General features: G+C 36.8%; 1 protein-coding gene across 9 annotated transcripts in view; it reads left to right on the top strand.

Annotated features, from left to right (window-relative positions):
* The window catches only part of PMS1 (PMS1 homolog 1, mismatch repair system component), a 98,489-nt gene that overhangs the window by 62,933 nt on the left and 20,106 nt on the right, over positions 1 to 15,450 (top strand). For 8 of the 9 annotated variants that reach the window (XR_002643698.2, XM_022567240.3, XM_022567242.2 and 5 more), the window contains 4 exons: positions 1,032 to 1,148; positions 7,832 to 7,954; positions 8,506 to 8,649; positions 8,801 to 9,693. Coding sequence is in view for 8 of the 9 variants with exons in the window: in XM_022567240.3 (XP_022422948.1) it covers positions 1,032 to 1,148; positions 7,832 to 7,954; positions 8,506 to 8,649; positions 8,801 to 9,693 (1,277 nt within the window). In the remaining variant the exon portion in view is untranslated. The remainder of the gene's footprint in view (positions 1 to 1,031; positions 1,149 to 7,831; positions 7,955 to 8,505; positions 8,650 to 8,800; positions 9,694 to 15,450) is intronic. The other variant, XM_022567244.2, reaches the window with a different exon arrangement.

Here is a 15,450-nt window from a genome sequence, read left to right as displayed (position 1 = left end):
CTAAATCCTGTGGCCACATCTCTTTTTTTACCTTGGTCTCTCAACACTGGTCACACATAACTACTTCTTTCTTCTTAAAAAAACTTCCTTGTTCTATGCACCATACTGTCCTGTGACTCTTCTTGCCTCTGTGGCCAATCCTTTTCAGTCTCCTCTTCTTCCTCTGTCTGCCTCTTGAATGTTGTTTTCTCCTAAGCCCTTTACACATTTTCTTTAGGATTTAGGGGGTTCTAAGTGAATATTTGTTGAATGAATGATATGTGTCTGTATTTGGTGGTTTCTCAAGAGATTTGACTATACTTGGACCTCATTAACTGAAAAAATTTCAGTATGTGGTACCTGATCATACACTTCACAGCCAAACTTTGGTGCAGTCTCTCTGGACTATGCTTCTCTTAAACTACCCTACTGGATGCTTGCAGTGAAAAAAATCCAAGCTCATTATTCAGCTTTTATGTCTGTAAGGTTCAGTTAGCTTTTTTAAAGTTTTCTGTGTATTAAAGGTAATTATAAAGGTAATTTTAAAAAGCATGCATTATCCTAAATTTTTATACCAGTTTGACTATTTACAGAAATCTTATAGCATAGGTGTCTGTCTTCAATAAAACAGTAATACTTTACTTGGAGTAGCGATTTAATTTAAATATACTCTGAAGTATATACTCTGAAGTTTAGGATTAGAAGAGGGGAGAGAATTAATATTTAATGAAACTGTTTTATGCCAGACACTGCCTATGTGTTTGCCTACATCATATATTTTCATCTTCCAACAACTCAGGGAGATAATTATTCTTAGTCATCTTACAGAGAGAAGAAAATTGAGGTTAAGGGAAATTAAAATAGATTCTACACTGCAGCATATATAGCTACTAAAATTTGGAAACGGAGTTCTGTCAGACATGCATATCTTATAAATGATACAGAAAATATGAGCTAGGGATGAATGCTAAATATAGCAATAATTTGTATAAGTACTTGAGTTTACTAAATCCAAATTGTGTCAAAAGTTGTCTGTGTTATTTTGTCCCTAGGCAATTATTTGGCAGAAAACTAGAGTATCAGATCATAAAATGGCTCTCATGTCTGTTCTGGGGACTGCTGTTATGGGCAACATGGAACCCTTTCAGTACCACTCTGAAGAATCTCAGGTATACAACAAAAATGTTCTTTAATAATTCTAATTTACCAATGAAACTGTTAAATTATTTCCTTTTTGTGGGGTTGGGGTTGCAAGAAGTTTTTCTTTTAAAATTTTAACGAAGTATGTGTATAAGGTACAAAAAGAAAATACGCACAGAGCTCATATTAAACCTCTCTTCCCAGCCCTGCTTCCTGTTTTTATCTTTTCTGTTTATTGTTTAATTTTAAGTATCGTGGCTACATTAATTTTTTAAGTGATTTTCAATTTAGAATCTTCATCTGTTTACTTTCTACAATGAAAGAAAAGAAGTTGAGCTCTCTTACCTTTGTTTTCCCTTTCCCATCCTAGATATATGTATTCCAGCTTTATTTTCTTGATCTGTCAGCTTCAGACAGTCTTCTTCAGTCCCAATAATATTGGATGAGGTTATTAACACTCCCAATCTTACTTCTACCTGCTCTTCTCCCTCTCAGTCATGTCAGCTCCACTTTCATGTTATCTAGCTTAATAACCTATTTTCTTATGTAACCATCTTTTGTTTGTTGGAAGAATTTTAATTATGTAATCATCTTTTATTTGAAGATTCATTCTAAAAGTTGAACGCTTATATGGCGTATACATTACTATGACTTCTCTGTTCTCCTTTTCTTTTTTATAATTTGTTGCGATCTCTTTTCTGCTACTATTTCCCCGCCTATCCTTTTTTGCAGTATTGAGTTCTTAATTATCATCTTATTGGAGTCTTGGATGGGAGCTTGTGCTCAATTAATGTGTTAAGAGTTCTCTCTCCTGAGGAACAATTCAGGCCACCCTTAGTGGCCATGATCTGACATGGGTTCTATTTTTCAGAGCTCTCTTAATAGTTGTTTAATAGTTTAGACACTAGTGCCACCTTGGACTGGTCATGGTGGCTGACTTGGGATAATAAGGGTACTGTCTAAATTCCCCTGGGTTCCCTGTGGCTTCCTGGAACTTTGTTGCCTATGCTGGTAACCCAGGAAGCTTGTGACAGGAGATCCAGACATGATATCTGTGGTGTTGTGCTTTAGAGATTCTACCTGTCATAGTTTGGTCTGAAGACCAGCAGCATTGGCATTACTTGGAAGCTTGTTAGGTGAAGAATCTCAGGCCTCATCCCAGACATACTGAATGAGAATCTGCACTTTTTTTTTTTTTTTTTTTTTTTTTTTGCGGTACACGGGCCTCTCACTGTTGTGGCCTCTCCCGCTGCGGAGCACAGCCTCTGGACGCACAGGCTCAGTGGCCATGGCTCACGGGCCCAGCTGCTCCGTGGCATGTGGGATCTTCCTGGACGGGGGCACGAACCCATGTCCCCTGCATTGGCAGGCGGACTCTCAACCACTGCACCACCAGGGAAGCCCAAGAATCTGCATTTTAATGCGGTCTCCGAGTGCATATTCAAGTAGTAAGCACTGATGTAGACCTTGGTTAGTTATGATTCCATGTGGGATTGGAACATGAGTCATTCCTGCAGTTTGGATTTCTTTTCTTTGATCTGTATTGAGATATGTTGCCAGATCTGTGCATGTCCATTGATTTTTTTCAATAAATTTATTTTATTATTTTATTTTTATTTTATCTGGCTGCGTTGGGTCTTTGTTGCTGTGTGCGGGCTTTCTCTAGTTGCGGCGAGCGGGGGCTACTCTTCCTTGCGGTGCACGGGCTTCTCATTGCCGTGGCTTCTCATTGTGGAGCACGGGCTCTAGGTGTGGGGCTTCAGTAGTTGTGGCATGTGGGCTCAGTAGTTGTGGCTCACGGGCTTTAGAGCGCAGGCTCAGTAGCTGTGGCTCACGGGCTTAGTTGCTCCGTGGCATGTGGGATCTTCCTGGACCAGGGCTCGAACCCATGTCCCCTGCATTGGCAGGCGGATTCTTAACCACTGCACCACCAGTGAGCCCCATGTCCATTGATTTTTAAATTTTATCTTGAGATAGAATTGTACAAGGGCTGCTGGTAATCTTTGACAGATACCAAAACTTTGCTGCACCTTCACGTGGTTATTTTTGCATGGGGGAATGAGGATACTTGGAAACTATGTGTTGCTGAGTAGTACCACTTCAGTGGCCTGTCAGAAGGACAGACTTTTGAGTGTCTCCCTGGTGAGAACGATCGTCTAACCAAATCTCTCTTTTGTTCATGCACTGTGTGTCTAAATGGATATTGTATTTATGTTGCCACCAGCTACCCATCACTATTCCATACTTTCTGGGCTTTCAGAGTTTCCTTGACCCATTCTCATTCCTAGCCAAAATCAATCTTAAGTTGTTTACCAACTGCTAATGGTTGCCCCTCTCACCTCACTTTTGTCCTCATTACATACATTCAAGTTGTGAAACTTGGCCACCAAGGCCCTTCACTGGACTGGGGTGGCAGATGCATAAGTCATTGGGAACCTTGGGTGCAGAAAATCTTCATAATATCTGTTTCTGTAACGTTGAGGGTCCCTTTCTTATCTATATAGCAACTCCATATGGGAAGAATCTCCTAATTATGGATGGTGATCCCAGCTGCACCACTGCTGTGGTGGCATTTCTTATGGAGTTTCCCAGTGTGGCTTTGTTGGTTTAATGGAACTCCTCAAGTTGGTTTTTTTGTTTGTTTGTTTGTTTTGACATCTATCTTCTCTTTGATAGCTCTGCATCAATCCATGCTAAGTTCTGGGTGAATTCCTCAGTGCTGCCTGATTTTTATTCCCAAAACAGTATCTACTTTTCTGTTCTTTCTTCTAAACTTGATTTATAGCTACCAGTTTTGATTTCTTTATCTTCTGGTTTTTTTTTTAATAATAATGGTTTTTTATTTACTCTTTTGAAAGCATGGTACACATACTAATTTCAGTCATTTTCATATTGCTCTATCATTTTTATTCCTGAGAGAATATTCTCTCATTCTCTGCCATTTTATATGCTTTGAAATTTTAATTTACAAAATCACTTTGAATGCAGATTTATTGTTTTGTTTTTCCCTCCCACTTTCCTCTCCCTTCCCATAGTTTGGCAGATACCACTGCCCTCCCAGATCCAATTCAAAACTAGGTATTAATATTAGTAGTTCATGCCTTTCGTCCTGCCAATATTTTGCAGACCCTTTTTCCTAGCTGACTTGGCTTAACTTTATTTTTGGTTTTGGAGTTGTCTCTGTTCTTTCTGGTGATCCTTGCAAGCAGCTCCAAACAGTGGTCACAGTATTTTTTAAACATTTGTGGGTGTGGGAGGAGAAATTTGCCCATTTCAAAGGGAAAGACTGATTTAAATCCCCTAACTATATGTGTTTTCTGTCCTTATTTCCATACCAGAATTGAATTTCCAATTGACCAGCTGTTTTCTTTTTTTCCTTTTTTCTTTTTAATTGATATACAGTTGACATATTAGTTTCAAGTGTACAATGTTATGATTTGTTATATGTATACATTGTGAGGTGGTCACCACAGTAAGTCTAGTTACATCCATAATCACACATCGTTACAATTTTTTTTTTCTGATACAGCTGGTTTCTGATCATAGAGCACATAAGGGCTTTTGATTTCAGCCATCACTCCCTGTTATGTTTAGCATTCATAACATCTTTATGTTTGTGGTTCCTTTGTCTTATTTTTAAACGGTTAGGTCTTTAAAAATTTTTGTAAGAATTTATTTTATCTATCACTGCTATGTATTTGCAGTTGGGATGGAGAGAAGGGAATTATTAATAAGTTGTGAATTTATTCCACTATCCTGATCAGAAGTACTTAAATTTTTACTTTAGAAACATAAATCCCATAGGGTTCTAGAGGTTTACCGAAAGAGGAGAACGTCAAGGTTACTTCAGCAGAATCGGGGCAGAGAAGAAGAGATGGGTTTGACAAACTGGGTAGGGGGCAGGGCTGTTTATCATGGTAAAGGAATACAGGAGGAGCTAGTTGGACAGCAGGGTAGAAGTGAGCTTAAATATTTTATCAAGTTTTGAATGTGGTGAGATTGAGATTTGTGTGATAGCTAGTTAAAGGTAGTAAGCATTTGGGGATGACAGAAATAAAGGTTCTACATCTGTATCTTAGCGTCACTGGTGTATGTGTATAGATGGGAATGAAATTACTCAGGGAGAGTAGAAAGCAAGAAAAAAGGATCTGATGATGAAACTCAAGGGGACCATCATCATTATAGACTGTAAGCAAAGAGAGAGAAACCAGCAAACCATACTAAAGAGGAAGTGTCAGAGAGGAAACAGAAAGAGAAGGCTGAAGCAGTGTCGTGCTTCCCAAAGTAGAGAGTTGTCATTGGTATCAGGGTCTGTAGAGAGTCAGGTAAGGGTAGAACTAAGTGTCCATTGGAGTTGGTCACTGAGGTAGAAGCCAGATTATAGAATATTGGAGATGAAGGGAAGGAGAGAGGGGTCCATAGCTGAAGGACAATCAGGGGAGAATTATTTGTTTATATTTTGCCTTTGATTTTTGTTTTGCTATTTAGTTAATAGTTGGGTATAGAATCTTATAAGGTCTATCTAATTTTTTATTTTGTTGCACTGATTTGGTCTCTTACAGACATTTTTCTTCACTCGAACTAGATGGATTTTCAGTTTTTTTTGTTTTTTTTTTTGTGGTATGCGGGCCTCTCACTGTTGTGGCCTCTCCCGTTGCGGAGCACCGGCTCTGGACGCACAGGCCCAGCGGCCATGGCTCACGGGCCCAGCCGCTCCGCGGCATGTGGGATCTTCCTGGACCGGGACACGAACCCGTGTCCCCTGCATCGGCAGGCGGACTCTCAACCACTGCACCACCAGGGAAGCCAGGATTTTCACTTTTTATAGCATTTTATAAGACTTTGCCATTTGATTTTACTATTCCATATAACTTACAGCTTGTTAGTTCTTAAGGTTGTCTTAAGCCATTTTTAAAGCTCCGTATTCGGAAGTAATAGTATTTATTCAGTGGCCAGCCAAGATGGTGTGGAAGGAAAACACTAGCAATATTCCCAATTTTTTCTTCATTTTAATCTTCATTCTTCCCTATTCTGGGTATTTTTTTTCCATCAACAAGCCCAATAAGTCTTTCAGAGGCTAAACAGGCTCTCCCTGATGCTCAGCAGGTGCTTTAAGAAGGGTCTCATGTTACTTGGTAAATTATACAACCATTTATAAGTCTTGTGAAGTTTTACAGTTAATTAAGTATTTTCATTTTATAATGGATTATCTAGGTTTATTTATTAACTTATTTTAATTGGCACAGTTTGGCACTGTGACGGTAATGCGCTTAGTGTTCTAAAATTGGTACTGCATCTCCTTAAGCACTTATTTCCAAGGGCAGGGATAGCCGTAGACATAGGTGGCAGCCTGCAGGATACGTTGGTAAGGAGCCTCATGGTTTCTGCTTAACTAAAAATAGCACCCCCACTGACACTCTTGCTTTTCTAAACCTAAGCTGAAATTTTCCCATTATTACTGTTTCTTAACAGGTTAATAAAACAGCTGATGCCAGTTGTTTCAGATAAGAGATTATTATAGGCCTGTATTTTGAATAATTTGACCAAGATCACACTAGTAGTAGAGCTAGGATTTAAATCATGTCAGTCTGGCTCTATCCGGTATTCCTAACAATTCTCTGTATTATCTTTAAAAGTAAAAGTAGGAGCATTTTCCTTGCCTTCTGTTCCCTAAATCAATCAATCTTCTCGCTGGTATTTTTTCTAGGATTCTTCTTTATTTTCTCCCTCTTCAAACATTTGTAAAATAGTTCTCTAAACAAAAACGAAGATAAAGTACAACGCTGCAATGTATCAAAGAGTAAAAGATTTTTTTATTTTCCCTCAGTAATGAAACCCCAGTCAGATTGACTTCATGGCATACTCAGAATAAAGATAGAAACAGCCACTTCTTTACAGAAAACGGTTGCTGAAAAGAAAAGGATAAAGAGCCAGAGGAAAGTCACAATATGAGGAGAGAAATTTTTAGAAGACAGAAAGAAGATCAGGTTGAGCAAAGAGCAGTATTTATGCTGTATGTCCTATGACAATGAGATATATGGCCGTTGGTGAAACTTTCATAAATGCCAGTTTTTCCTTAAAATAGAATTGCAAAAAGGGAGAGTCAGAGGCTGAGAACGCCAATTTAACACGCTTCAGTAATTTATTTAAGGTTAATGCTCATGACGTGGTTATCAGGAAATATATGGCTCTTTAGACCTTAAGATCGAAATCCATTTGTTTGTTAATTTTTTATACCTTTTAAAAAATATATACAGTGTTATTTAGGCTTTTTAATTTTTTTTACTTACTTTTATTATTTTTTTTCATTTTTAAAATTTTTGGCTGTGTTGGGTCTTCATTGCTACGTGCGGGCTTTCTCTAGTTGGGGCAAGTGGGGGCTACTCTTCATTGTGGTGTGCGGGCTTCTCACTGCGGTGGTTTGTCTTGTTGCAGAGCACGGGCTCTAGGTGTGCGGGCTTCAGTAGCTGTGACACGCAGGCTCAGTAGTTGTGGCGCACGGGCTTAGTTGCTCTGCAGCATGTGGGATCTTCCCGGACCAGGGCTCGAACCTGTGTCCCCTGCATTGGCAGGCAGATTCTTAACCACTGAGCCACCAGGGAAATCTCAATTTTTTTATACCTCTTAATGTATTGTATATAGCCAGACCCATGGAATCCCATTTATCATTGACATTGCATATCAATTCTGTAATTATTTATTACAATTATAGATTTATCTAAGTGGATTTCTTCCAAAGCATGATGCAGACCACTCTTTCACAAGTCTTTCAACCCCAGAAAGGAGTTTCATCTTTATAAACAGTCGACCAGTACACCAAAAAGATATATTAAAGGTAATCTTTTTAAGAAAAAGTATCACTTGGATCAGAAATAAAATCTCTGTCACTTGTCAGCTTCTTATAAGGACTACTTCTAAGAATTTGTTCCAAAATAAGGAAAAGGAAAAATAGATACAATATCATTTATTAAGCATTGTGCTAGGTACCTTACATATGACTCTTCACAACAGTTCTGTGGTGAATTATTATCCTTATTTATAGTGAAGAGACTGAAATGTTTGTGACTATCTTAGACCACATAACGAGGAAGTAACACAATTTGGATTTGAACCCAGGACTTTCAAAACATCCATGACACTATGATCTTTTAACCATGAAGCCAGTTGCATTGGATATTTGTACTTCTTAATGAATGCTTGTGCTTTATGTAAGTTCAAAGCCTCTAAATGAGCATTACTATTTAGATACTACTTTTCCTAATAAGCAGTTACATCCACTCAGTTTCTCAGTTAAATATGCTTCTTTTGGTGGTATTTTAAAGATGGCAATACTATCTTTTTTCATGTCTTTTTTTTTTGTCTTCCACTCATTACATATATTTCTAGCTAATCCGACATTATTACAATCTGAAATGCCTAAAGGAATCTACTCGTTTGTATCCCATTTTCTTTCTGAAAATTGATGTTCCTACAGCTGATGTAGATGTGAATTTAACACCAGATAAAAGTCAAGTATTATTACAGAATAAGGTAATCTTTTTCAGATTTTTTTTGTATTTATGCTATTTACAAATTTATGCAGTCCTAACCATTTTCATATGAAAAAGATATGCTTGTTTCTGTAGATTTTTTAATATTATTTTCATAATTTCCTCTAACATTTGTTAATTTGTATTTTTAGGAATCTGTGTTGATTGCTCTTGAAAATCTGATGACAACTTATTATGGATCACTAACTAGTACAAATTCTTATGAAAGTAATAAAACAGATGTTTCCTCAGATGACATGGTTGTTAGTAAAACAACAGAAACAGATGTGCTTTTTACTACGATGGAAACATCTGGAAATAATTATCCAAATGTTGATACTTCAGCCGTTCCTTTCCAGAATGATGTGCATAATGATAAATCTGGGCAAAACACTAATTATTGTTTGAATCATCATATGCATATTGGTGACCATTGTGATGATCATTTTAATAGTGAAAATTCTAGCATTGATAAGAACAGTGGGAATACATTTCAGGAGATCCCAATGAATAATTTATCATGTGAGGACACCCAAAAGGAACATAGTGAAGTTTGTTTTGTAGGTTCTGTTAAGCAAGCCCAATCAGAAAATGGCAGTAAAGGCCATATAGATGAGAGTGGGGAAAATGAGGAAGAAGCAGTTCCTGAGAAGTCTTTGGAAATTTGTGTAGATGACTGGAGCAAGGGAAATGTACTTAAAGATTCAAGAGGAGAAAACATTGAACCTGTGAAAATTTTAGTACCTCAAGAAAGTTTAGCATGTAAAGTAAGTAATAATAATAATAACCCAAGTCCTGAACAGAAGAATTTGAATGAAAGTTCCTATAACAAAAAATCAAATGTGGTAGATAACAAATCTGGACAGCTTACAGCTTATGATTTAATTAGCAATCGAGTAATCAAGAAACCCATGTCAGCAAGTGCCCTTTTTGTTCAAGATCATCGTGCTCAGTTTCTCACAGACAATTCCAAGACCAGTTTGGAAGATGCAGCAGTACAAATTGAAGAACTGTGGAAGACATTGAGTGAAGAGGAAAAACTGAAGTAAGTTTCCAGAGCTTTCATGGGACCTGAATGTTCAGATATTTCCATTCTATATGACTCACTGAGTTAAAAAAAATTTTTTTTAACTTCTTATTTGTGGAAAAGCAGAATGGAAAACGGCTTTTGGCTTGACTAAAGTACCTTTTTTGGCATTACTTTTTTGCTAATTTAGAGGTGTTTATGGGGGTTTTTTTGTTTGTTTTTTATTTTGGTACAAGCCTTAACTACTTTCTGATTTAAGTTTGTAGTTAAAGGTTTTCCATTCTTAACTAAAAACTACCATTTTCTTCTATTTCTTTTTTATTTTTACGTTAATCTTCCTATGACAGGACTTTTTCTTTTTTAAACTTTTGCATTAGAACAGTGGTGTTTTTAAGATCTTGACTATTCCCTTTTTAAATTGGTCTCTAAAATATGTAACACAATACAAAAAATTGTAACATTGTTGCAGATTTAATTTAGTGATGTTAATACTGTTCCTATTCAGTATAACTCAAGGCTTTCTTATAAAATCTTTTATTTATTGACAACTTATAAACTATGGTGGGTTTGGGGGGCTAGGTAAATAGGTGGTTTGATCTCTGATTAAAATAACTACATATTATTTGCCATTTTTAGATCAGATGATCTGAATAAATATTCCCAAAAAATATGAGGGGTGTTTCTAATTGACTTAGGGCACTTGCTGTAAACACAAAATATTATGTTTTGAGTGATTTAGCTCACAAGAAAATGAAAGAGTGCAATTATACTTCCAGTCACATATTATTACCTGAGGCAGTGGTCCCTACCTAACCTTTTTGGCACCAGGGACCAGTTTCGTGGCAGACAGTTTTTCCACTGGTGGGGGCCGGTGGGTATGGTTCAGGCAGTCACGCGAGTGATGGGGAATGGCAGATGAAGCTTCGCTCGCTTGCCTGCTGCTCACCTCCTGCTGTGCGGCCCAGTTACTAACAGGCCGTGGACCGATACCGGTCCGTGTCCCGGGGTTTGAGGACCCCTGACCTAAGGCATCGCAATACTATGTCAAACATCTGGAAAAAATTTTAAATGTAACCTGTCATCCAGAGTTTATATTTGGTGATAAACTACATGGATACTTGACCAATTTTTTTTTCATTTTTTCATTAGCTTTTCAGTCTTATAAAGACACTGTTAATTTAAAGTAATAAAGACCACTATTAACACACCAATAGGCAAAACCTCCGCAAGTTAACTTTTTTTTAAGTGGGGATGGTGGTTGTGTTTTTGTTCTTTAATATATATCTGTAAAAGATACTCTTATTTTAAACAGAGCCATAATACAAATTGTTACCACTTTCTAAAACATGAATTCCTTAATCTTCATTGTTCAAATTTCTAATTATTTCATAAATGTCAAATTTTTTAAAAGTTTATTTGAATTAAGATGCAAATAAGGTTCACACATTGTTAATTATCTTTTGTCTTACATAAATGACACATTCAGTTTAAAGGTGAGAGCACTTGAGTTTTAATACAGTAAGCCCTCAGAAGTTGAATTGCATTGACCAGGGAGGTGATGAATTGAGAGCTGTCTGAGAAAATAAAAAAAAGCATAGATGTTCCCAGTTCTCATGGAAGTATTGACATTGGAACAGCTCAAGGTAGCTGTTCCCTTGCAGCTTCACAATAGCAGGTATTACTCCAGTTTCCTTTCAAGGAATGTCGGCGTTGTTTCTCCTTGCAGGCCCCAAGGTGTTAAAGTACAAGGGTTATGGTTAATAGGTCTCATCTAAAAATTTGTTAATCATCAGGCAGTATTCTGGAATTCAGAATTTTCTCTATTGCCATAAGGTGTACAAAAGAGGCATTGTTGGTCAAGAGCAGGCCTCTGAAGCTACACCTGCGTTCTAACCTCACTTCCTCTCTTTGATAGCTTTTTGTAAAAATGTGTGGACAGTATCTCCCGGATTGTTGTGAAAATTAAATAAGATATATTGTGTGTTATGATACAAGATAAATGACTAGCACATAGTAAATAATTGTTCATGATGTTAATCAGAGTTTTTAATCTGTGAAAAGGAAATTTCTCTATTGTGATAGATATTATTTTTCATTTGCTTATTCAAGGTTAAATTTAATTTGGAGCCCAGAAATAGAAACCTGTGAAGGAAATATAGGTATCTTGGGATCAGAGAGCTTACTGTATGTCACAAAAAGCTCTATTAGAATCTTCCAGAGCCAGGGATCTGTGAATCAAAATCATGATTAGTGAAAAGGTAGAGTAAATATGTTATAACACAAGAATCACACTAACTACCATTTCTCTTCTGATCTTTATCTTAGAATTCTTTCCATGGTCTTAAATTCTACAAGGAGTGTGAAGGGATATGAGAGTAGACTCCTGTTCTACAGATAATCAGTCTTTCCAGCCATTCTTCCCTTTTTTTCTCTTCTTGTTTCCTGTTTTTTTTCCATCCCCTTCCTTCCCTTTTTTCTTTCCTCCCTTGCTTCCTTCCCTTCCCTTCCCTTCTCTTTCCCTTCCTTGTTTCTTTCAGTTAGGAACTATTTACTGAGGCCATTCTGTGTACAAGGCCCTATGTACTCTAGCTAGTCATTTCAGATACAGTGATAAATTATAAATAAAATATACTTTTACTACTCATAAAAGTGCAGTCTAGTGAGGAAGACACTATTAAACAAATAGTAATCATAGAATATGAAGAGTTTTTAAATAAAAGGAACACAGAAGAGTTATGAAAACAGTTAGCAGTTGGGCTTAATCATATTTATGGGACAGGAAATGCTTCCCTGAGTAGAAATTAATCAAAATGGTGTAGGGAATTTTCTTTGTAGAAGGAACAGCATGTAAGAATGCCCAGAAGCTAGAAGGAAAATAGTTATTGAGGAACTGGAAGATGCCGTTTATGACAGGAATGGATCATGGGGGAGTGTGATAAAGAAAGATGGGGTAGGCTGGTCAGATCATGGAAGGTTCAAACAGTTTTGAATAAGACATTGGATCTGGGTTTTCTACCGAGAGCTTAGGATAGACTTTGCAATAGAGGGTACCTACATTTTAAAATTTTTCCTTTCTGGATTCTTTTTCCCCCTTGCTTTCTTCTCCTTTCCTCTAGTGGATTAGAAACCACTGTGTCCTCCCACTGGGTTCTCAGTCAATTGATGTGAACTTGAATTTTCATTTGTAGTAGCTATGAACATATTTCTACTTAAAATAACTTAGAACAGTACTGTACTTGGGATATTATTGAAAAATGGTAAGTAAACTTTATAATTACATGTAATCTTGAGACACAGAAACATTTGAATTGATTACTGATAAATCAGAATTAATATTTTTTGTTCAGGTTACTAAATCCCTTAATGATATAAAGTTGAAGATAACAGCTGTTTTTACTTAACATTTACTTAATATTCCTTTGGACATAACTTTTTATATTTCCCAAGGAACTAATTAAATTGACTTCTTGAATAAATCAAAAGATTAGTACCATATGTGAAAATTTGCACATCATAATTAATTACAAATGGTGACCTTCATCTTGAACTCATTTTCCACCGTAGGAGGAAATCTTGAGTTTGAATGTCTAAGAGCTAAAAATACTTATTTATAGTACTTATTTAAGGTAAACTGTATTGAAAATTTTGTGTTTTATAATCCAGAACTTCAGATTCTGAGCAGAAATGGGAGAAAAATAACGTAAAAAATTTTGAATGTGGCCTGGTCAGTAACCAAAAGAGGCATTTTTCATTCATCTAGTTCACAGTGAAATAAAGGCTGTTTTACATTCTCCTCCAGCTAACATTTCTTTATTTAGCAAATATATGCTGAGTAAAAATTACATAACGTGCTTGTTTCTTGTGTTTTAGTCTCACTTTTAACATTTAATTCCATTCTCCCAATAGTATTTTTATTTCCTAGTACATAACTACTCAAATTTCTCCTTAAAAATGTATATATGTTATCTACAGTAGAACTCAGTTTCTTAAGAGTTTCTTAAGATTAGAAATAACATTTTTTAGTCTCAATTTTAAAACTGCATTTAAAGAACATTTTAGCAAGGTTGCTCAAATAATTACCAACGTTTAGTCAATTGTGTGCCCCGTTCATTATAAGATAGGTGTTTCTTGATAGAAAATAATGACAACGAACATTTATTATCATTTACTATGTGCCAAGCACTATTCTAAGTACTTAAAACTCATTTTAAAGATAATGCTGCCCAACTCCAGCCTAGGTGTGGAGAATTGGAAACTCTGAGGGTAGGACCCAGGCATCTCAATTTTTTAGAAAAGGGTTGATATAACCACTATACCAGACTGCTGTCTTTGGCCCCAGGAGTTTCATTTTACTTCTGTTATTGTTAACCAAAAAGAAAAGACCTCTTAACTTTTTACCCAGTATAATTTTTGTATTTAATAAATCTATTTATTTTTTGCTGCGTTGGGTGTTTGTTGCTACGTGTGGGCTTTCTCTAGTTGCGGTGAGTGGGGGCTACTCTTCATTGCAGTGCGCGGGCTTCTCATTGCGGAGCACGGGCTCTAGGTGCACGGGCTTTAGTAGTTGTGGCACGTGGGCTCAGTAGTTTTGGCTTGCGGGCTCTAGAGCACAGGCTCAGTAGTTGTGGCGCACGGGCTTAGTTGCTCCGAGGTGTGTGGGATCTTCCCAGACCAGGGCTCGAACCCGTGTCCCCTGCACTGGCAGGCGGATCCTTAACCACTGTGCCACCAGGGAAGCCCTTACCCAGTATAATTTTAAAAGGTCCATTACCTTGTTTGAAATTGAATTAAATTAGGTGGTTTGGATGTGTTCAGTTTATTTGAATTTATTTTTTTATTGTTGACTCTAAAATGAGAAATAGTAACAAAAAAATTAACATTTAGCTATGAAACCATTACAAATTTAATCATATAATTTTTATTTTGAGTGTCATTATTATAGTGACCTTAACTTTACTAGTATATAATTATTAAATGTATGTAAGTTTTCTTTTGTTGTGCTCAGGGAATTGCTTCTTCTATGTTGATGATATAGCACATATTTAAGGAGCTCTTCACATCTAAAATTGACTTTTTTTTTCTTGCGGTACGCGGGCCTCTCACTGTTGCGGCCTCTCCTGTTGCGGAGCACAGGCTCCGGACGCTCAGGCCCAGAGGCCATGGCTCATGGGCTCAGCAGCTCCGCGACATGTGGGATCTTCCTGGACCGGGGCACGAACCCGTGTCCCCTGCATCGGCAGGCGGACTCTCAACCACTGCGCCACCAGGGAAGCCCTGACTCCTTATTTTATTGTTTAATTATTTCCTTTTTTTTTTTTTTTTTAGTTGCCTGTACCTTAAATGGTTTTTTAAATTGGGTAAAGTTTAGCTGCTGTGAAATGCATAGATCTTAAATGTATATAGCTCAGTGCATTTTCATATGTGTACCATGATGAAACCACCACTGCAAACAAAATATAGAACATTTCCATCAGCCCAGAAGGTTCTTTAATGCTACCTAGAAACCAGTCTCCATTCTCAGCCACTATTTTGATTTCCGTTGCACTAGCTTGGTTTTTCCAGTACTTAAACTTCTTATATATAAAATCATAATGATATGTACTCCTTTATGTCCAGCTTCTTCCCCTCAACAAAATATTTTTGTCGTTTTCATCCATGTTTGTTGAATGTATGCATATAGTTTATTATTTTTTAATCAGTAAGTAATACTCAGTTGTATAAGTATACCACAATTTGTTTTCTCAGTCTCCAGTTGATGAACATTGTGTTCTTTCC

The sequence above is a fragment of the Delphinapterus leucas genome, chromosome 8 (genome assembly GCF_059928025.1).
Source record: "Delphinapterus leucas isolate spDelLeu-1000000601 "Yukka" chromosome 8, BTC_Dleu_Yukka2, whole genome shotgun sequence".
NCBI classification, from domain to species: domain Eukaryota; kingdom Metazoa; phylum Chordata; class Mammalia; order Artiodactyla; family Monodontidae; genus Delphinapterus; species Delphinapterus leucas.
Note: the sequence above shows the minus strand (reverse complement) of the source record. Positions and strands in the feature narration are given on the sequence as shown.